A 22,788-nucleotide genomic window follows, 5' to 3' on the forward strand; every position below is an offset into this window, starting at 1 on the left:
TTTTAAAGAATACATTAAAAGAATATGGATCCATGTTATAACTGATAATGCGAAACCAAAGTATATGCAACACAACACATTCGCAAATGTCATGACAGTATGTAAATGATTGATATAATACATGCATAGTCGTTTTGAACCAAAAAGAATAATAAGCCATTTGAGGAAAGGTTAAGAAGCAGTATGATCATGAAAAATAGCAAAGGAAGGATAAGTCAGGGCAGGAGGGGAAGAGATGGAGAGTAGAGCGCATCGGCCGGGTCTGATACTTTGTCCGTTGGCCAAGACATGTTGGAAGGGTGGTGAATATTATCTGAAAAGTGGGGCCAAGGTGTCTATCTTCCGGAGGTTAGATTAATTCAAGAAATTTTTTGCCAGAGAAGAATGACTCCCATTGAAACCATTTAGTGGCTGTCGCCACCGTCTGTCCACGCGACTGTGCCATCACCATTTCCATGCGGTGGATCACATTCACCTCCATTACCCACTCGTCTATCGTAGGGGGGGCAGAGGGTGCCAATACTTTTCTCTGGCCCATTTTTGGAGTTTTGTGTGAAATGAGCAATGATTTTATTTTTGTTTCATTCTCTTTTGTGTTTTTTCATTGCAAGCAAAATAAGTGAAGATAATAATACCAAAGAATTTGTGATTGCAATAATTTTCAAGAAGAAACAGAGTATTATCTGACAGAATTGCAGGGGTGCCAATACTTTTGGCCAGCACTGTACCTGTGTCTGAACCCCGGTGATCACTTGACCACCTAGTCCAGCAATTTTTACTCAAGGTCCTTTTATTTTTTCTGGGTTTCCATGAATTAAAGTAGCCTCTGCCCCCGTGTCAATCAAAGCTGGGACTCTTTGAACATTTCCCCTTTTCCAATGTATGCTAAGATTGACGTAGGTAGTATGTATTGCTGAAACGCGTTGTATTATCTGAATAACAGGAGCATTCTGAAATATTTTTACAATAAAACAACTTTAATCTTAACGGAACCTGTGCATTGTCAGCGCTCGCCAGACCGATAATCCAATTACCTACTACATGCACACTCCCTTCTGAGGGATTCGGTCAGAGCTGCAGCAAGACATAGGCACTCCATTTCGAAGTGAAACCCTCAGCTGGAGAACGGTGGATCGCTGTAACACTCCAGAACCCAGAGTGCCGGGGATTTCAGGAGGAACCAGCGGTCCTGAATCCGGACATCTCCAACAAAGATCACGATCTAACAGGATCGCTACCAAGGCTTCAAACCCCCAATCCATATTAGATCGGAGGATCTATACAACCAACACCGGGGTTGTGCGAGGGCGCACAACCTCACCAGGTGAGCAAACTCTTATTCCTCTAAATTTAATCTTAGACCCGCGGGTACTTCTCATAGGCGCTACTTTCTCTTTTTTAGTGAAGATTGACGTAGGGACTTTCGTCCCTTTTTATCAAAAGGGAGGCTTGCTGGCTACCTATGGTAAATCACTTCTTTCTGAACTTTCATTTACACAGACTTCAGTCTGTATATTAGCCCTTTATTCCGTGACCTTTGTGGCCACGGCTGCTGCCAGTTCTTCCAATGGGTAAATTGATTGAAAATCTTCCCAAGACACTTTCTTTGGGGGTTTTTCCCCTTTTCCTTCTGATTTCTTTACCTTGGGGGTTTTTGAGCCCCTCCCCACATTTGTAGTGGTCACTTTCTTTGTGGATAGAACTTTCTTTTTGTACAACTTCCATAATTCTCCTGTCTCCTTTCCATCAATCCTTTCCTTATTGATCCCGGCTTTAAGCAAAGCCTGGAACATGTCTTTGTGAGACACCCGTGGGGCTTCCCCTACTGATTTCCCTTTTCAATCAGGATTGTTTGGCTTACTGTTACCAAGATGGCCTCCAGGGGGCGATTTATCCCACTGTCCCATATCCTGTATCTCCCTCATCCTCCCTAAAACTACAACGATTGATTCTCCAGTCAGCGCTACAGTTAAGGTTAAAATAACTGTTTTGTATGCTGGAGGAGCATGTTTAACCAGCCTATTTCTTATGCTGGATGTCAATGGGTACTGGAGATAATCATCATCCTTTCCCAAAAGAGGAAGAGCATTCCTCATTGTTTCTTCCTTCAGCCGTTCCATACCATCTTTTAAGGTATACCAAGGTTTATCATTGATAGGAAAGTCTGCATCTGATGGGTATTTGTCCAGAAAAGCATGGGCTAAGATCATGATTAAGTTTTGAGTGCCTTGCTCATTATGATCAACAAAATAATTTTTTATTCATCTCTGAATTACTGGGTCCCGAGACATGGTGAAAAATTTTGCCACGTCTCCGGCGTCAAAGTGCACTCCACCTCCTCCGAGATCGTGCACCCTGACCAACCAGGGAATTTCTCCTTCTCCTGGTTTTTGTCTAAACTGTGTTAAAATGCTATCAACTTCTCCCTGAGAGTAATCTTCAATGGTTACTCGATTCTTTACATGAGGAATCGTTCTCTCATTTGTGATGGCATTACCATCTTCGTCATATTGCAGACTTTCCTGACCATCCCGGACATGTTCCCGGATGATCTCATTCTCTGTCCTCTTTAGGCGCCTCCTTACTGGATTTGCCTGAATCCTCCTTTTATGGTAATCCTCCTCATCAGATGATGAAGTTGAATCCCACACATCCCCATCCCAAGTATCGGGATCCCAGTTTACAGAAGCTGAGGCGATACTTTTATGTACTTTGGTTTTATTTACCTTTCCTCTTCTTTTCTCGTACTTATTTTATGCAATTTTTACGGCAGGTTTTTCTGCCACATTCTGATAATGTTCCAATTTATCCTTCAACGGTCGGATATTACATTCCATAACTGTTTTCTGGCCACCTAATTCTATCATCTTTTGTTCCATCTGGGAACCTTTCTTCTGCATCTTTAGATTATGCTCATGCATCGCTCAATATGCACCTGCCAAAATCCAGATGTGCCGTCCTAAAGACACTACATCACCTGCTTTCACAGGGACACTACTGAGTACATTAACAACATCAGTAGGTTCACTACCCTTGAGCTTATCCTGCCATTGTTCTGCCAATTCACAATTGACCAATTCATGTGCTATAAGATTGTAGGGAGCCTCAGTCCAGCCGGGGATCTCCACAACAACCTCCTTAACATTACCCTTACGTCTTCTGAACATTTTGACACTATGCAAAAAGATTGAAAAATATGGAAATTTGCCAAATATATGTTTTTAATTTCTAAATTACATAAATTCGTTAATTACTTCTTATAGAAGTAATCCTGCCGACTACGCCAATTTATGTCTTTCTAAATTCTCGTAAAAAAGGGGGCTGAAATCCCGTACTTACGAAGCGCTCACTGATATCGTAATCAGGCACGAATACTAAGATTCTTTATAGCAAGATATTTTTTTTTTTTTTTAAAACATCTTTTTTATTCAAATTTTTAAACATAACAAAAATAAAATTTAACAGTCAGTTCCATGGTCAAATAGTAAACATCAGCAAACACAAGATTGATTTGTTCGTCAATGCAACTGTAAACCTTGTAAAGAAAGAAAAATTAAAAGGTAGTATCACAAACAAAGAATAAGAATGTGAGTGTGAACCCCTCCACAATTATGTTCTTGTTATGGTGTCGACTACCATCTCCATATGGTACGTGCTAAGTGTCTAACGATGGTCCCAAGACCCCCAACGTCCCTCCCAGGTCTTCCAGACAATACCATTCTGTATGGCGGAAAGGGCTAATTATTTTCATGATTTCCTGAGGACTAAAATGAAAACCAATGAATTTTTTCCACAGCGGAAAAACTTTTCCTGCTGACTTTTCTTTACTCCTTTCTGCTTCTATCAGTTCCAGTCCCAATAGATGTTTCATTTGAGATATTATTGCTCCCATTGATGGAGTGTTTGGTTTAAGCCACTCACTAAACAAAGCCCGAAGAGCCACCATTAAAAATGTGTGGATGTTTCTAGAAATCTTTACTTTGTCTACCATACTCTGAGATTCAGATTCGGGGGGGGGCGTAATTGGTGGAAGAGCAGAGCCTGTGGTGTTGATATTATTTATTTTAATAGCACATGAATAATCAATGGTACATAGGCATTAGAACTACTTTATAGTGATAGAATCTTATACAATAACAGAAATATGCATCAACATTACGTATGTTGTAGCACTTCCTTTCTCATCGAAGGGACTCGATTAGTGAGAAGGAAAACAACCCGGCCTCTGCATCACAGGAACAGTGCGTCCACTTTGAGCGTCCTGGAAATGTCCCTATCACGCTAAGCGAGTCCTGTATTTTTTTAGGAAACTTTGGAGTGGAGTATTGGTGAGAACCATGTGACAGCTGAGTCATGTTCATGTAACTTGACCACAAGCTGCTGTGGGCACCAGTAGCTTCCTGCACATTTTGCCAGCTGACCACTAATTTCCTGCATATATGGCAATGAGCCGTGAATTTTATATCGCCAGCTTCCTGCACATGTTTTTAACTAACCACGATTTCCTGCATATGTGGAACTGTAAGGTTATAATCATAATAGTGGTTTGTTCAAGACCTGCTAACACGTACGCTTTGGTCATGGTGAAATAGGGTCAACCAGAGGATATCTCTCTGATACTGAGTTTTGGATGGATCAAATAATACCTGTGATTGCTATCTTTTGATTAGGATCCCTATCTAGTCACACTCATTCTTCAGTCATATCACATTGGTATCACAACCACTACATAAGAAAATATCTAGTTCGAAGAGGTTTTAATTTCTTAGTCATCAATTTTCAAGTTTGAAAATACAAAAGTGGTAATGATGCATTTCATCTGTGTGATTGATGATCACTGTACTAGTTTACTAGTACTACTAAAAAAAAACAAAAAGACCCCAAAACATACATCTTTGGAGTAACCATAATTGTATTGATCTGAAAAACCATATTGTCAGGTCAAATTTACCGCACACTGAATGCTTGTTGGGTTCTTCACTACCGTAGTTGTGAAAAGTATGTAATTTTTTATTCTTGTTTTTTTTTTATTTTGCTGGACCTACAGGTTTGTTCTTTCAAATTTTCAGGCTAGTTGAAGTCCATCATAATCATTAATTATCTGATTTGTTCCGTCAGCTATTTGTGTTGTTAGAATAATTTATGCTGCTTCCTTTATAATTGGAAACGTCTATATTTACTACTAGAGAATAACTCACCACAGACTTGTATTGGTCCCGTCGTTTGCTGTATGCATTCCTCCAGGCTGGGATGCTGCACTCTGCAGATGAACTCTGCTCCATCATCTTCTATAGATGGTGTAAATGTCAGACTGACGATGCAGCTGTACGTGTTATCAGGTTGTCTCTCTGCAGTGGGTGTAGCTTTCTGTATTTGATCCTCAGTTTCCTTCTTCTTGTACCAGGTCACAGCGAGATTATTGGGGAAATATTGGGAGATTTTGCACTGTAATGTGGCCTCAGTGTCCACAAGGAAAACTGGTTTGTCTATTTCTTCAATGACTGGATGCCAGGGCAAATCTAGAAGAAAAATAAAAAATCATATATGATATGGAAAAAAATGTCAGTAGTGGATCCCTTGTTAGACTATGTGCATTCATTGTTTTTTTAAGGCGGTTAAAAATGAGGAGTTTTCTTGTAGAAGTGGCTTTAAGGACTCGTTCGCACGTTGCGTAATTGCATGCATTTACGCTGCGTATTGCACTGCAGCATAAATGCATGCGTCCTGCGTCCCCAGCACAATCTATGAAGATTGTGCATGAGACATGCGCGCAATGCTTTTATGAACGCAGTGATTTGGATGCTAAAATTTTTACCCAAATCCGTGCATTCATAAAATGAGCATGTCAATTATTCTGTGCATTCTGGATGCAGCTCCCACTCTGTCTCTGGTGGGGACAGCAGCCAGAGCGCATGAAATCGGCTTTTTTTTAACAAAAATACTGCATTCATTACGCAGTGTTTCTGCAGCGATTTGAAGCGCACATGTGCTGTCGAATCACTGTAGAATATTCAGCAGTTACGTGCGCATGAGCCCTATGAAATGCTCCTTCTTTATGGAGTTTGCCTGAAGTGATCCTGAAAATTTTCTGAAGCATCTTAGAAGACTTTTTTTTTCATGAAGTGGTTTTTTTGCATCTTTTTGATTGGACTGTGCCTCGTTTGGAGCAGCTTTAAAGCAGGAAAATCCTGCAATATTTGAACAGACTGAACATAAGATCAGCACACGTCCCCAGAAGATGCAAGGCGAAAAGTGTGTCAAGGTGGAGGAATGCAGCACCTCGACTCATTCTGACAGTGTTTAACCTTCATTCTAAGGTAAGACTCAGCACCAGTGGTGTACCGCCATGGTGGCAAGCCGCGTGGCCATTATAGGGCCCTTGAGTCAAGGGGACCTGTGCCAGTCATCGCCCTTTCAACTGTATTGCCATCGCTGATGCCGATTCAGTTGAAAACAATGAAAGAGGGAGCGCTATGTTTCCTCCTTCATTATTCTCTCTCATCTTCTGAGATCTGACACCGGAGCAGTGGGGGAAAGAGGAAAGGTGAGTATTATTATTTATTTATTTATTTAAATTAGTGATTACGCTGGTGGCCAATGGCCATAATACTATATGGATAACTATGAGGTGTGCATTATTCGACATGGAGGACTATGGGTGTGCATTATAATATATGAAGGATTATAGGGGTGCATTAGAATATACAGAGGACTATGGGGCGCATTATACTGTATGGAGGACTATGGGGGGTGCATTATAATATATGGAGTACTATGGGGGCATTATACTGTATGGAGTACTATGGGGGTGCATTATAATATATGGAGGACTATGGGGGGCATTATACTGTATGGAGGACTATGGGGGTGCATTATAATATATGGAGTACTATGGGGGCATTATACTATATGAAGGACTCTGAGGGTACATTATACTATATAGAGGACTATGGGAGGACTATGGGGGTGCATTATATTATATGGAAGACTATGTGGGGCCCATTATACTGTATGGAAGGCTATGCACATACTCTAATAATTTAACCTAAAAAAAACAAAATGACAAGTACAGTAGCAGCTCTACTGACTCTTGATCAGGTATCAGTCTTCAAACAAAATCTGAAGAGTCATAAACCTGAATACAGAAAGACATATTAATAGTTCGGAAATGAGACAAGGGATGTAAAGACCAATCATAATATCAGATGAGGAATAGTTGGAGCAGCTCATAGATAAATGGAGTGTGAAAATGTTATTGTCCCATTAATATTGCTAATATGCTGTCAGTATGCAGTCGGTTTGGGGGGTTGAAGAGGACTGCACTGTGTAAATCTGTCATTACTACACTCTGCGGTGTGATTACTGGTGTGTACAGGGCTCTACCTTTTACACGGAGATCCTGGTGCTGGGGAGATGTCAGTGATTCATGCTCCCAAGTCACTCGCACTCCAGAGGTGAAATGATCCCAGGGAACTTCACATTTACTTGTAGCATCAAATGTCTGTTCATCATCCGTCTGTATAAGTTTTCTGGTGGAAGGTATCAGATTATCTCCTTCATATGTCCAGGTAATCTTAATATCTGATGGATAAAATTTTTTTAACTTCATGCGGCATCGGACACAGTCTGCTTTTCTAATTGTGAACTTCACCGGCTTCTCCATCTCTGGAATCACTGGGAATAAAAGTGAAAAACTGATTATGATGTTCAAAACTATATAAAAAAACTTAGAAAATGTTAAAACCCATCCCTAAGGTGGGCTTTACACTTTGCGACATCGCTACCGATATATCATCGGGATCACTTCGGTACTGACGCACATCCGGCACCGGTAGCGACATCGCAATGTGTAAATCCTAGGTGCGACGATGAACGAGCACAGAAGCGTAAAAAATCGCTGATCTGTGTCACGTCGTTCATTTCCATAATGTCGCTACATCAGGAGATACGATGTTGTTTGTCGCTCCTGCGGCACCATACATCACTGTGTGTGAAACCGCAGGAACAACAAACATCTCCTTACCTGCCTCCATCAGCAATGCGGAAGGAAGGAGGTGGGTGGGATTTTATGTCCCGCTCATCTCCGCCCCTCCGCTTCTATTGGCCGGCCGCTTAGTGATGTCGTGGTGATGCCGAACGCACTCCCCCTTGAAGGAGGGATTGTTCGGCGGTCACAGCGACGTCGCCGACTAGGTATGTACGTGTGAAGCTGCCGTAGCGATTACGTTCGCTATGGCAGCTATCACCAGATATCGCATGCATGACGGGGGTGGGTGCTAGCGCTGTCGACATCGCTAGCAATTGCTAGCGATGTCGCAACGTGTAAAGCCCTCCTAATTCTGCACAGTATGCTGCAAATACTGAAACTGATTACTTGCCCAATATTCACATGTCTATGTTGTCTATCTGTGTGCATAAATACCTTGTTTCCCTGAAAATAAAACAAGGTCTTGTATTATTTTTGCTCCGAAAGATGGGTTAGGGCATATTTTCAGGTGATGTCTTATTACCGGTATTTTTACATGAACAACTATCCACATTTATTCTTGAATGAAAAATGAACGTTTATTCAAATATAATCATGTCTTCACACACACACTACACATACACATGTATACACACACACACACACACACACGACCATGATGTCACCAAAGATCCTTAAGAAGTCTTAACCTTGGAGTAGAAACACTGAAGGAGAGTGGGGGCCCTTGGAAACTACCCAGTCCCCCCCCTCCTTTCCTCAAATGCAAGCCCTGTCTCCTCTTCAGTTTCTCTAGAATGCCACAGTTAAATGACCATTGGTGACCTCATGGTCACATGATCAAGATGTCACCCAAGGTCCTTATACAGCCTTAACCTTGAAATAGAAACATTGGAGGATCCTAAGAGAGTGGGGGCCCTTCGCAGTTGCCCAGCTTACTCCACCCTAATACCTACCCTGACTGTAACTAGGTCTTAGTTTTGGAGTAGGGTTTATATTTCAAGCATATTACAAAAATCACGGTAGGGCATATTTTTAGGGTAGGCCTTATCAGTATGCAAAGAGGACAACACTCTTATTTGAGGCTTCATCTCAACTCTAAAGCGGGCTTTACACGCAACGACATCGCTAACGAGATGTCGTTGGTGGTCACAGAATTCATGACGCACATCTGGCCTCGTTAGCGACGTTGTTGCGTTTGATACCGCAGGAACGACCGGTAACGATCAAAAATACTCACCATATCGTTGATCGTTGTCCAGTCATTCCTATCTCGATTATCGTTGCTGCTGCAGGTAAGATATTGTTCGTCATTCCTGCGGCAGCACACATCGCTACGTGTGACACCGCAGGAACGAGGAACAACCTCGTACCTGCGGCCGCCGGCAATGAGGACGGAAGGAGGTGGGCGGGATGTTCGTCCCGCTCATCTCCGCCCCTCAGCTTCTATTGGGCGGCCGCTTAGTGACGCCGCTGTGACGCCGAACGAACCGCCCCTTTAGAAAGGAAGCGGTTCGCCAGCCACAGCGACGTCGCTAGGCAGGTAAGTATAGTGTGACTGGTGTTAGCGATGTGGTGCGCCACGGCAGTGAGTTTCCCGTGACGCAAAACTGACAAGGGCGGGTACGCTTGCTAGCGATATAGCTGCGTGTAAAGCCCACTTAAGACCGAATAGGGAAGCTGAAAACTTGTAAATAAAATCTTGAAAATCCGTAGCGACTGTACTGAAAACTATTATGACTGTGATTTGTGTGGCCATATCCTTACTTAAGTGGCTGAAACAACTCGAAGAGCATATGAGAGAAGGTATCCTGGAAGAAGACTTGGCATCAGAATGCAATGTTCTTCCTTCCTAACCCTCTTGCAGATTTCATACTCATTGATCTGTACAGACTTACAGTATTTGTCCTCATTTATGGACTACGCAATGGACAGAATTTCAACAGTAATGTCAACTTGTACTTTGGAGACAGTATGTGTCCAATGAGGAGATTGTCTTCCCTGGCAAAAAGCGCAGTGGTCAGGGATGTCAAGTGCATGGGATATTATGGATTTGCGATATGTACAAAGATGGGTGTACAGCAATAGATTCATAAATCGTGAGAGGGACGTTTAAATTGGAACCAAGTTTTGGGGATATAGTGTTTCACCATTTTAAAAGTGGGGCACTATTTTTGAAATTACAAAAATAGGGTTGAAAATGTTATTTAACAGTTTAAAATTCATTTATGTAAAAACAAATATGCCTGTTGTCATGACATTTAGCTATTTTAAAGAGAGTAAAATAATTGTTTGCAATAGTGTGATCATTGGTGGACAGATTGGATTTTGATTCGGTGCTTTTTATGCCGTACAGATAAAGTCAGTGGATTTTCAAAAGTGTTTCCAAATATCTGTACGGTGCTGTCACTGACACTGCAATACAAAGGTTACACAAAAACTCCAATATGCATATACAATAAATCTTAGTAACTATTGACGTAGAAATTGGCAATAATATATCAGATGGAAGATAAATCTGCAGTTGAATAGGAATGTACAGAAATTGTCCCTTACCAATGTGAATAAAAAGGACCAGTGTAACCCATGGAGGCAGCCGCCTGACAAACACAAATTATGACTAAAGTGTATGACTAAATGAAGCAGCTTCAATATGATGTAACTCCATGAGTGAACATTAAGGCCGGTTTCACACATCTGGCTTTTCGCTGTTTTGACGTATTTGGTGCACGCCAGTACAGTGTATACAGTACAATGGCAGCGCCGGAACTTCTGGGTCACATGCTGCGGTCACATGACAGCATGTGACCGGCGCTTGTCACGCTGCCATTGAACTGTATACAGTGTACTGGCGTGCGACGAATCCGGCAATCCGGCGAAAAGCGTGTGTGAAACTAGCCTAAGGGCCTCATTTATCAAAAGTGTCTGATAGGAAAAATATCACGATGACTATGGGATAGCAGGGATCCGGGGCTCCTAAGCTGTCCCTCAAGGTACGGGACCCTATGCTATCCCTAACCTCAGGGATGCTCCTAATGGTGTAGAGGCATGAATCTCCTTCCTGGCCCTGTTCCTGACCAGTCCTGCTCTAATTCCCCATCGACCTCCCTCTAGGAAGGGACCGGACAGGAGCGGGATGAAAACCACAAATAAAGACAGACAAGGGAAAACTATAACTCTGTCTCACAGCACACAAACATAAAGGTTAAGGCAATAAGAAATTCCTGAGGAAACACAGGAGCAGGAAAGAAGCTACAAAACAACAGGGGTAAACTCCACAACCGCACCAAGCAATAAGCACAACTTTCATCAGAAAGTCTGAGACACCACACCTCACAGACCAACAAAGACAAACCATAGCTGGCATAAGTAGAAGGATTCAACCAACATAAATAGGAGGGGAATAGATATGATAGACCTCCCACAACATGTGATCAAAGGAGCAAGCAGACCGGCAGAGATCAATTCTTGCTAGCCTGAATATGAATCAGCACACAGCAGGTTGACGCCCTAGTCTGCCATTGTTGATCCCAGACACCAGAGAAACCATCGGGCAGAGTGTCAGAATTTGCAATCTGAACAGAGCCCGTCGCAACCATGACAGTCGGGGACGTTTGTGCAAAATGCCGTGTGACAGGAAAATTGTCTTTGTTGCCCATAGTAACCAATCACAGCTCAGCTTTCATTTTGCAAAGTGCTCTGGAAAAATGAAAGCTGCGCTGTGATTGGTTGCAATGGAATATAGACACACTTCCTTTGAAACACTTTTAATAAATAAGGCCCTTAAAGCACCACTCCAGCAATTTTTTTTTCTCTGCTGGAGTGGTGCTATAAATCTAAGCCAATGCCACCAGTCATATACTCACCTTCTGGTGTCTTCACCGTTTACTGAAGCCGCTCAGGTCTCACGGCACCATCTTATGACATTAACTTTTGAAAGTCTGGAGGTCAGAAGTTACGTAACAAACTCTCAATGCATCTCTATGAGAGCCAGAACAAGGACAGGATGAGGTTCTCATAGAGGTGCATTGAATTGTGACCTCCGGTGTGCTCCATGGAACACTGGAGCTGCCGGAAGGTCACAAATCCCCAGAGACCAACCAGAGCGATAGCAAAAGCAGAAGAAGACTCTGGAAGGTGAGTATAGGGCAGGGGGCTTGCATTTAAAGAAACACTCCAGTGCGGTGCCATAGCAAAAACTGCTGAAATGGTGCTATAAGTATTTGTTTACCTATTTTCAATCAAATAAAAAGTTACTTAAAAAACTTGGTGGAAAACCTTCCGCTCACCTCTCATCAGGGCTTTCCCTGTGCTCCGTTCTATCGGATCCTTTAGGCTGGGGTGTGAGACTTTACAGATAAACTCAAGGTCCTCAGACTGTGATGTGGCTGTGAAGGATAATGAAGCCGAGCAGGAGTAGGAGTTATCTGCTGATCTCTCTGGTGTACAGGTCATCTCTTTTGTGTCTCCCTCACATTGTGTCACAAAGCCCCCAGTCTTCTTGTACCAGATCACTCCCAAGTTCTTAGGGAAAAACTTTGAGATTTTGCAGGTGATTATGGTCTGTTTGCCCATTTGCAGAATCAGAGGAGTCATTTGTACTATTCTTGGACACCATGGGTAATCTAGAAAATATTAATGATAGAAATAGAAAATTAGTATCATATATGGATATATTGTAAAAAAAAACATCGTGCTTGGATTAGTCAGTGGCAAAAGAAGAGAACGGACAAGAATTTGCTGGATTGAAATCAAGAGCAACATGAGTTGATTATGACCATTAATGAACTAAAAGAAGCAATGCTGGATAGAACGGCCTGGTGAGCGATGATCCATAAAAGGATGGAGAGTCCTACTCAACTGAGCGGATAAGAGATATACAGTGTGTGTGTGTATATGTATATATATATATATATATACAGTTTTCCCTGTGAAAGCTGCAGGGGGGGGGGGGGGCGGTCTTCATTGCCTTTTTCTAGATACAAATACTCATTAATGGTGTCAGAGGGAATAATGACGCTCGCTCACTATGTAAATATATGTATGGGTTACACCGACTTGTCGTCTCACCTTCATGCCCTACACACATCTCTCGGCTTTCTGCCTTGTCCATTGTTTCGTGTTTCCAGGTCACTTTTATTTTCCAATCTTTTTGGTTAAAGATCTCTCCAGGGATGTTACACTTTGTGTTAATGGAGAAAGTGCCATCAGGGTTATCAGTGGTTTTCTCTTCTGATGGCTTCTCCTCCTGGGATTGGCCACAGCTCCATGTGATCATTATGTCTTTGGGATAAAAGTTTAGAAGTGCTAAAGCTGCGATCACATCTCCGGAGTCAGTGATGGAGAGCTGGATGGGACGCTCAGATGTTGGCTTTACTGGAAGAGAGAAATAGAAAATACATCTGTAATGCACAGATTATCATTTCTGTCATTGAATGCGGAGTGTGCGTTAAGGTTTTGATGATTTGACAATATATGCCAAAACTAAAACTCCATATTTCTTGTAGATTAATGATTGCAACCTGCTTTTATGTGACTATACACATCAGCACTGCAAGATCCAGGGGTGTGGATAATCAGGGTGTTATGCCACTCACACAGTGACATGAAATACTAGTCACAATGGGGTGTAGAATACAGTTTGCAACTAGATGGCTCTATGAGCATGAGCATGCTGCAAGAGCAGAGGGGAAGTTAGACAGACATAGGTCAGTACCGAGAGGACGCAACAAAACACAGGGAGTAGACAGGAACGAGGTCGGGATTCAGGCCGGGGGTCAGGTAAACAGGACAGTACGTATGGAACACAAGGGGCAGGCAAAGACATAGTCAGGAGCAGGTTGGAGGTCAGAAGCCGGATGGGAACGACAAGGTCAGGGGGTCAGGCAGAGCAAAATCAGAAAACAGTCCAAGGTCAAGTAGCCAAGTTACAAGACAAACCAGGAGCCAGGCACTTACTGCAACAAACCAGGAAGCCAAGAGCGGTCCCTGATAAAGTAGAACAATTACCCGGAATGTGGAGCATGTGGGCAAGCCCCTCCCATCACCAGCAAAAGACCTGATGCAGGAAAACAGCCTGTCACAGGGATACAGAACGGCACCGAGACACCGGCAGGATGTTTCGCGAGGCACACAAGCAGATACCGGCTCCACAGGAGGGCGCAACAGAAATCACAGTACAGCAGACGCATCACAAGTTAGGACCATGACACAGGGAAAGCGGATGATCAGGGGGTGGAGATAATAATGTGGGATAATTAGGTAGTGCGGATGATCGGAGGGTGAGGATCATCAGGGGGTGTGGATGATAGGGGCTGCGGATGATCAGCAGGTGGGGAGGTTCAGAGTCTGCGGATGATCAGGGGTGTGGATTATCAGGGGTTGCGGATGATCAGGATGTGTGGATGATCAGGAGGTGCGGATGATCGGGGGTGCAGATAAGCAAAGGCTACGGATGATCAGGGAGTGTGGATGATTGGGGGTGCAGATGGTCCTGGGGGTTGTGATGATCCGGGGATGCAGACAGTTAGGGCTGGATATTACTCAGAGGTTGGGATTACACTCACTCCTGGACTTACCCCTGACTTGTAGCAGTCCTGTGCTCCTCTCCGCCGGCCGCTCCAGGCCAGGATGTGTAACTCTACAGATGATCTCGGAGCCTTGGTCCTCCAGTGTAGGGGTGAGCGTTAGACCCGCTGTACAGGAAAATGTCTTATCTCGCTGCTCCATGGATCTGTGGGGCGTTATCTTGTATTTCTCACACGCCTCAATTATTTCCTCATTGCCCTTCACTTTCTTTACCCATTTCACAGTCAGACAATCAGGGTAAAAGCGTGAGATTGTGCACTGGAGCTGTGCCGGGCTGCTCAGCATCAGACTCGGTGCAAATATTTCCCCCAGTTCTGGATGAGACAGAAAACCTGCAGGGAGATTAAACATGAAAATCAGTAAATCAGACGGCCCTATAACCTCATGATTATGCTCAAAAAGTGTGTGAGATGATTTTGCTATTGAAAGTTTGAGTTCCTGTAACCACATGGCTGCAGTAAAACAAAATTGGAAACAGTATGGCGGAAACAGGAGCCTGAAAATTAAGCTCCACATTTTTTTTACATCCTGTTGTTATGAACTCCAAAATTCTGTTAGTATGAGGTCCAAATTCAGGGCAGAACAACCTTGTAAGGAATCTTTATTGCAGACATCGCTGATTTTCTGGATACGTAAATTTAGCACTTGCCATTAGTTGGTATTTGCTAAACTTTCCTATTATTGAGTTCAATGTGATATAAATTAAAGGGTTGTTCCAATCCTCATTTTTCAAGAGCGCAACGCACCCCAGCCTCCCGGCTTTTATGTTGGTAGTTTTTACAACATTGCAACTTAACCCTTTGTGAAGCAAGCCCTCTAACCTTCCCAGTTAAAAGAATGGTTCCCCGCTCTGGTGACGTCCCCGTCAAGTACCGCACACGTCACATCCGTGCAGCCGGCTGCAATCTTGTGTTTCACCACTATCACAGCCCATCTGCTCCCTCCTCCCTCACAGCAGAACACTGCAAGCAAGAGACGCGACGCACTGTGCTGTGAGGGAGGGGGGAGCAGGGAGCAGATGGGCTGTGACAAGCGGTGAAACACAAGAATGCAGCCGGCTGCACGGATGTGACGTGTGCGGCACTAGACGGGGACGTCACCAGAGCGGGGAACAGCGGTCTGCAATAGCGCCTCTCACAGGCACTATTGCCAACACAAGGTATTTGAGAGAAACATTGTTCTCTTGGCCTTTTTTCAGAGAATATGAATGATAACACAAAAACTTTTTTTCCATTCATGATTAGTGGTTGGGTGAAGCCATTTATTGTCAAACTACTGTGTTTTCTCTTTTTAAATCATAATGACAACCAAAAACATTGAAATGACCCTGATCAAAAGTTCACACACTCTGGTGATTTTGGCCTCATAACATGCACAGGAATTGACACAAATGGGTTTGAATGGCTAACCTGTGACCTGTTTGCTTGTGTGTGCATAAAAGCTGAGTGAGTTTCTGGGGTCCAGACAGATTCTTGCATCTTTCATCCAGCCACTGACGTTTCAGGATTGTGAATCATGGAGAAAGGAAAAGGATTGTTAATGGATCTATGGGAAAAGATAGCTGAACTATAAAAAACAGGAAAGGGATACAAAAAGATATCCATGGAATTGATAATGCCAGTCAGCAGTGTTCAAACTGTGATTAACAAGTGGAAAATCAGGGGCTCCGTAAAAACCAAACCACAATCAGGTAGACCAACAAAAATTTTGACCACAACTGGCAGGAAAATAGTTCGGGATGCAAAGAAAAACTGACAAGTAACATCAGCTGATATAAAGGACTCACTGAAACGGCTGTTTCAAGATGCACAATAAGGAGGCACTTGAAGAAAAATGGGATGCATGGTCGAGTCGCCAGAAGAAAGCCATTACTGTGCAAATGCCACAAAGTATCTCATCTACAATACGCCAAACAGCACAGAGACAAGCCTCCAAACAGCACAGAGACGAGCCCCCAAACAGCACAGACAGCACAGAGACGAGCCCCCAAACAGCACAGAGACAAGCCTCCAAACAGCACAGAAACAAGCCTCCAAACAGCACAGAGACAAGCCTCTAAACAGCACAGAGAAAAGCCTCCAAACAGCACAGAGACAAGCCTCCAAGCAGCACAGAGACGAGCCTCCAAACAGCCCAGAGACAAGCCTCCAAACAGCCCAGAGACAAGCCTCCAAACAGCCCAGAGACAAGCCTCCAAGCAGCACAGAGACGAGCCTCCAAACAGCACAGAGACGAGCGTCCAAACAGCACAGAGACAAGCCTCCAAGCAGCACAGAGACAACCCTCCAAACAGCACAGAGAAAAACCTCCAAACAGCACAGAGAAAAGCCTCCAAACAGCACAGAGACAAGCCTCCAAGCAGCACAGAGACAAGCCTCCAAACAGCACAGAGACAAGCCTCCAAGCAGCACTGAGACAAGCCTCCAAGCAGCACAGAGACGAGCTTCCAAACAGCACAGAGACGAGCCTCCAAGCAGCACAGAGACGAGCCTCCAAACAGCACAGAGACGAGCGTCCAAACAGCACAGAGACGAGCCTCCAAGCAGCAAAGAGACAAGCCTCCAAGCAGCACAGAGACGAGCGTCCAAACAGCACAGAGACAAGCCTCCAAGTAGCACAGAGACGAGCCTCCAAACAGCACAGAGACGAGCGTCCAAACAGCACAAAGACGAGCCTCCAAGCAGCAAAGAGACAAGCCTCCAAGCAGCACAGAGACGAGCATTCAAACAGCACAGAGACGAGCCTCCAAGCAGCAAAGAGACAAGCCTCCAAACAGCACAGAGACAAGCCTCCAAACAGCACAGAGACAAGCCTCCAAACAGCACAGAGACAAGCCTCCAAACAGCACAGAGACAAGCCTCCAAGCAGCAAAGAGACAAGCCTCCAAGCAGCACAGAGACGAGCGTCCAAACAGCACAGAGACGAGCCTCCAAGCAGCAAAGAGACAAGCCTCCAAACAGCACAGAGACAAGCCTCCAAACAGCACAGAGTCAAGCCTCCAAGCAGCACAGAGACAAGTCTCCAAACAGCACAGAGACAAGCCTCCAAACAGCACAGAGACGAGCCTCCAAACAGCACAGAGATAAGCCTCCAAGCAGCACAGAGACAAGCCTCCAAGCAGCACACAGACGAGCCTCCAAACAGCACAAAGACAAGCCTCCAAGCAGCTCAGAGACGAGCCTCCAAACAGCACAGAGACGAGCGTCCAAACAGCACAGAGACGAGCCTCCAAGCAGCATAGAGACAAGCCTTCAAACAGTACAAAGACGAGCCTCCAAAGAGCACAGAGACGAGCCTCCAAACAGCACAGAGACAAGCCTCCAAGCAGCACAGAGTCAAGCCTCCAAACAGCACATCGACAATCCTCCAACCAGCACAGAAACGAGACCCCAAACAGCACAAAGACAAGCCTCCAAACAGCCCAGAGACAAGCCCCCAAACAGCACAGAGACAAGCCTCCAAACAGCACAGAGACAAGCCCCCAAACAGCCCAGAGACAAGCCTCCAACCAGCACATAGACAAGCCTCCAACCAGCACATAGACAAGCCTCCAACCAGCACAGAGACGAGCCTCCAACCAGCACATAGACAAGCCTCCAACCAGCACAGAGACAAGCCTCCAAGCAGCACATAGACAAGCCTCCAACCAGCACAGAGACGAGCCTCCAAGCAGCACAGAGACAAGCCTCCAAACTTTTGATCAGGCTCATTTGGATGTTTTTGGTTGTCATTAAGATTTAAAAAGAGAAAACACGGTAGTTTTCAATAAATCGCTTCACCCAACCACTAACTATGAGTGGAAAAAGATTTTGTGTTATCATTCATATTTTCTGAAAAAAGGTCAAGACAGCAAAAAATCTACTGAGTTATGTAAACTTGTGAGCACAACTGTATATGTTTCACATATGAAATTTATTAGATGTATCTATTATTTTTCATGTATGTGAAAAAAAAATGATGAATCATAATTTGTTCGTTATAGCAGATTTTGATCAGTATTTGATCCATATGTCAGTTTTTACCTTCAGTGTTTCATTAGTGATTTTCTCCTATGCTTTTAAAAAAATTGCAATGTTAAAAAAAGATTGCACATGGTTGTTCATGATTGTTGTTGAGGTTTTATTTTGAAAGGTGAAAGTGCTACAAATGGGGTTTGTGGTGTCCATTACCATCCTATGGATGCGGCAGTTTTAGGATCTATTGAGTTAAAATCAAGACCGGTTTATAATATAAGATCTAAAGAGAAAGCACAACTGCATCTATCAGACAGCATAGAATGTTAGCCTGGAAACCTGAGATATAAGACTACATTTCAGAAAAATCAGTTAAAGGGCATCGGTCAGCACAAAATGACTGTTCAAACCAAGCACAGGCACTCGGTGCATTAGGGCGGGGCCAAACATTTAAGTGCACCTTCCCATCTATTTATTTTCCCATCTATCTAGGTCCTTCTTTGGCTCTATAAAGCCAGAGCTGTCAACCAAAGAAAAGGAGGAATGTGGAGAAAGAAGGAAACCAAGCAGGTTGGAAGGTGAATATAAATGTTTGGCCTAACGGTTGTGCATTGAGCACCTGTGCCTGGTTTGAACTGTCATTTTGTGCTGACAGTTCCTTTATTCAGGTTTACTAAATTATGTTCATTATGGAAATCTTCATATACAGTAGCAATGATAGTGAAAAGGTGGCGAGTCGCTGCAGTGTAATTAGTTTCTATCTGGATGGTATAAAGCACGTACCTTTGTTGTCCTTGTCCTGATTTGTCCATTCTCGGTGGGACGGATGCTTTAGTTTCTGATGCGTTACCGCAGCACGCAGGGAATAGGGCTCACTTGCATTGACCATGCCTCTGAGGCTTTCTGTGGTGCTGATCACATTATAGGTGCCGTCCTGGTTTTCCTGCATGAGGTTTGTAGATTGCAATGACCGTGGGGGTTTTGTAGAAGGAGGTTGGAAGATTTCCCAAGATACTGATATTTCCTCAGGATAGAAATGATCCACATTCAGACTGAAGCTGCCGTCTGCGGAGGGGGTGATGTTCCTCAGCTTTGGATGACCTGAAACAACAAGAAAAAGTCTTGGTTATGGCAGCAGTGAGGAGGAACCACAGCTGGGATGGGGTTTTTGCTCCACTACTACATTAACACGTGGTGGCAGGTCCTGATAATCTGTTTTGCCAGCTTATCTTAGCAGGAGAAAAGAAAAGCAAAACAAAACAGATGAAGTTAATTTTAGTAATTGTCAGAAAATTGGTAATTATGAAATGTTTATGTCGCGGGCGGGGAGGAGGGTGTCAGCACACCGCACTCACCCCTTCTGCTCGGGTCCGGCTGCTGCTCAGTGGTGGCTCGAGCCGTGGGCCGGATCCCGGGGGTTTCTTGAGCGGCGCTCCTCGCCCGTGAGTGAAAGGGGGGTTTGGGGTGTTGGGATAATGTCCGTGACGCCACCCACAGTTGTGGTGATTTGTAGCACCACCGCTGCTCGATGCGGGGATCCCGGGGATGGTGAAGGGGAGCAGCCAGGTGTTGTGTTGCCCCTCCGTGGGTAGGGGTTGGTGATCCCGGGGCCCGGTGATGGCTTGTGAGGTGCAGGGCCTGGTGGGCGCAGGGACGCGGGGGCAGCGCTGTGCCTTGTGGCACTGTGGTACTCACTCAGCCTGAGACACGGACACAGTTTGTACGGTAAACCACACGGCTGGTAGGACGGTCCTACAGACGGCTGCTTTGCTTTCCCGGTAGGTGACGGTGATGTCCCTCTTCCTTGCACCTGTATGTACGGTTGGTTGCGATGGGTCCCCACCGGTAACCCGCTCCCCGGCTTCAAGCTGGGCCGGAGGAGCACTACACTTTGCCCGCAGGCGCTGGCCCTCAGAGACTGGTGCCCTGGCGGTGGCGGTGCCTCTGTTGTATGGGTTGGGCTGTTGCCTTCAATCGGGACTTGGTTGTTGGGGGAATCTATTTCCCCTTCACTGACGGATTCGGCAACTTTGGCGACTCCTAGCCTTGCCGGGGTCCGAGAGGCCCCTGCCCTGGTGCTGACTGTCTTTCGGAACACTGCTCCAGACCACCGGGCACACAGCCAACGGGGTCCTTCCAGGAACTTCCGAACTGTCCCACTCCGGACAGTCACCGCCGTCGCTGACCTTGCTGTTCTGGCCCTACACACAGCTGGGCTCTCAGGCTTGCACACTCTCTGCTCTGTCACCACCTCTTGCTTTCCTCCTTTTCCACTTTTCTGTTGTTTACTCTAGCCCTACACTGGACTTCACTCTTCCCCTGCCCGGGGCTATCTGCCTGGTTTTCCCGCCTCCAGAGTTGTGAGCTCCTCGGTGGGCGGAGCCAACCGCCTGGCCCACCCCCTGGTGTGCATCATCAGACTCCTGGAGGACGGCAACAAGGATTTGTAGTTTAGCTTGGATGTGCCTACCTGGGATGTGGGGTGTGGTGGTGTGTGACCTGTGTCCCCTGGCTTGCCCAGGGCGACACATTCCCCCTTAGCAAAATGCAGACCGTCCGCGGGCTGCCGTCCTACACCGGTTTTATTTTCTGTAAAAAGGGGATAACAGGGTTAAACATAACATTAACAACATTTTTAATAAATCTTCCCAAGACGGGAGGCACATTTCACTTTAACGTTTCAACGGTTTACGGTTACGGTTTCCGCTCTCTCCCACCCAAGTAACCTGGCCCTGATGCTGCCCCTAAAGCCCAGGCAGCACCCCTTGACCCACAGTCCAGCACACGGTACCCGAGCGGGATCTGTCCTTGCCCTCCAGAGGGTAGCCACCGGTTCCTTTGGTGGCTGTGCCCCAGCCTGCTCTGCTCAGGGCCCTCCCTCCAACCTGCCTCTCCGGAGGCGGCCTGCGGAAAACGGTAACGGTAACCAACATATTTACAAGCCACTAACGTTTGTGGTTGCCCTGCAAGTTCACGGGCTTGTCCATGGATAGTTCCCATGCAAAACTTTTTAAACGGTCCCCACGGGGACAACGGTGCCGGCTCCAGCCGGTTGCAAATCACAAAGCCAATCTGGTTACTGTTCGGTAATCATTTTCTTATCATTCGTCAAACTTTTCAACACAAACAAGCAGGTGGTCCCAACGGGGACGGTGCTACGGGCATCCATTGCCCTACTCCAGTTGCTCGGCCAAGGCGGACCCATCCTCTGCCACCAACATCTCAAACATGCACTGACATGCCTGCTGTGACAGAGGTACCCGGTACCCATTTCCACCGGTACGCGGAGTATGATAAACCACAGGGTCCCCCACATAGCGGGAACGCTCAATTGCTCCTTCAGCCGCAACAACGGGCCCGGAGCTGGGGCAGGAGTCGTCATTTCTTGTTTCTGCGTCAGGCGGGTTGCCGCCAGCTGCCGCAGCCTCCTGGTCTCCAGCATCCAACACTTCATCCTCTTCTACGGTAGCATGGAGCAGCAAAGTAGGCGAGCTTATGTTTAGGCGCCCCATAAGTAACGGCAAGGGTGATGCATAGGCCGAGACTAGGCCGGGCCCCTCAGCCGCAGCGGCCGGTCCTGGGAGGACATAGGGACGTGGGTCACCAGTCGATTCTGCTACATCGGTTCCCTCTCCGTACATCGGGACGGTGGTAATCAGCATCTCCACCTCGTTGGTCCACTGCTCCATCATCCGGAGGAGTTGTCCCTGCTGACGCCGGTGAAACTGAATCACCCGGGCCTTCATCCAGGCCACGGTTCCGGGCTCAGGGTCTGGCACAGTCTCTACTGGGACTTCAGGCACCACGCTGTTAAGGGGCCGTGGTTCTAGCGGTTCCCCTTGGTGCATTTCAGGGCCGTCCTGGACGTCTGCAGCCGGCTGGTCTGCCGGAGCGGCTGGGCAGGGTATCGCTACCGGTTGGGCAGGTAGTGGGCCTAATGGCGGGGCGGCAGCCACTATCGCGGGTAGCGGGGAGAGAGGCAGGGTGAGCGGGAGCCGGCCGGGCCCCTCAGCCGCAGCGGCCGATCCTTCAGGAATACAGGGGCGTGGGTCGCTTACCCGCTCCTCCAAATCCTCTTCCGCCTCGCGTCTCCACATAGCAGCCACCCCGTCCGCCATGTCGGTCTCCCACTCCTCCAGGAGGAGTTGCATATGGGCCTGCAGACGGTTACTCAGCGGGACGGTCCGGTCCCTCAACCACGTCGCCGTGCCGGGCGCGGGGGCTTCCTCGTTGCGAGCTGAATCCTGCATCTTGGTAACGAGG

The 22,788-nt window shown here is 45.9% G+C and overlaps 1 protein-coding gene across 1 annotated transcript in view; it reads right to left on the reverse strand.

Annotated features, from left to right (window-relative positions):
- Positions 1-22,788, reverse strand: part of LOC142246770 (uncharacterized) — a 53,076-nt gene that overhangs the window by 18,196 nt on the left and 12,092 nt on the right. The window contains exons 6-11 of the mRNA XM_075319821.1: positions 19,309-19,626; positions 14,563-14,904; positions 13,055-13,360; positions 12,274-12,609; positions 7,384-7,674; positions 5,199-5,519 (exon numbers count right to left, since the gene is read on the reverse strand). Of these exons, the coding sequence (XP_075175936.1) occupies positions 5,199-5,519; positions 7,384-7,674; positions 12,274-12,609; positions 13,055-13,360; positions 14,563-14,904; positions 19,309-19,626 (1,914 nt within the window). The remainder of the gene's footprint in view (positions 1-5,198; positions 5,520-7,383; positions 7,675-12,273; positions 12,610-13,054; positions 13,361-14,562; positions 14,905-19,308; positions 19,627-22,788) is intronic.

Source organism: Anomaloglossus baeobatrachus, chromosome 7 (genome assembly GCF_048569485.1).
Source record: "Anomaloglossus baeobatrachus isolate aAnoBae1 chromosome 7, aAnoBae1.hap1, whole genome shotgun sequence".
Classification (NCBI taxonomy): domain Eukaryota; kingdom Metazoa; phylum Chordata; class Amphibia; order Anura; family Aromobatidae; genus Anomaloglossus; species Anomaloglossus baeobatrachus.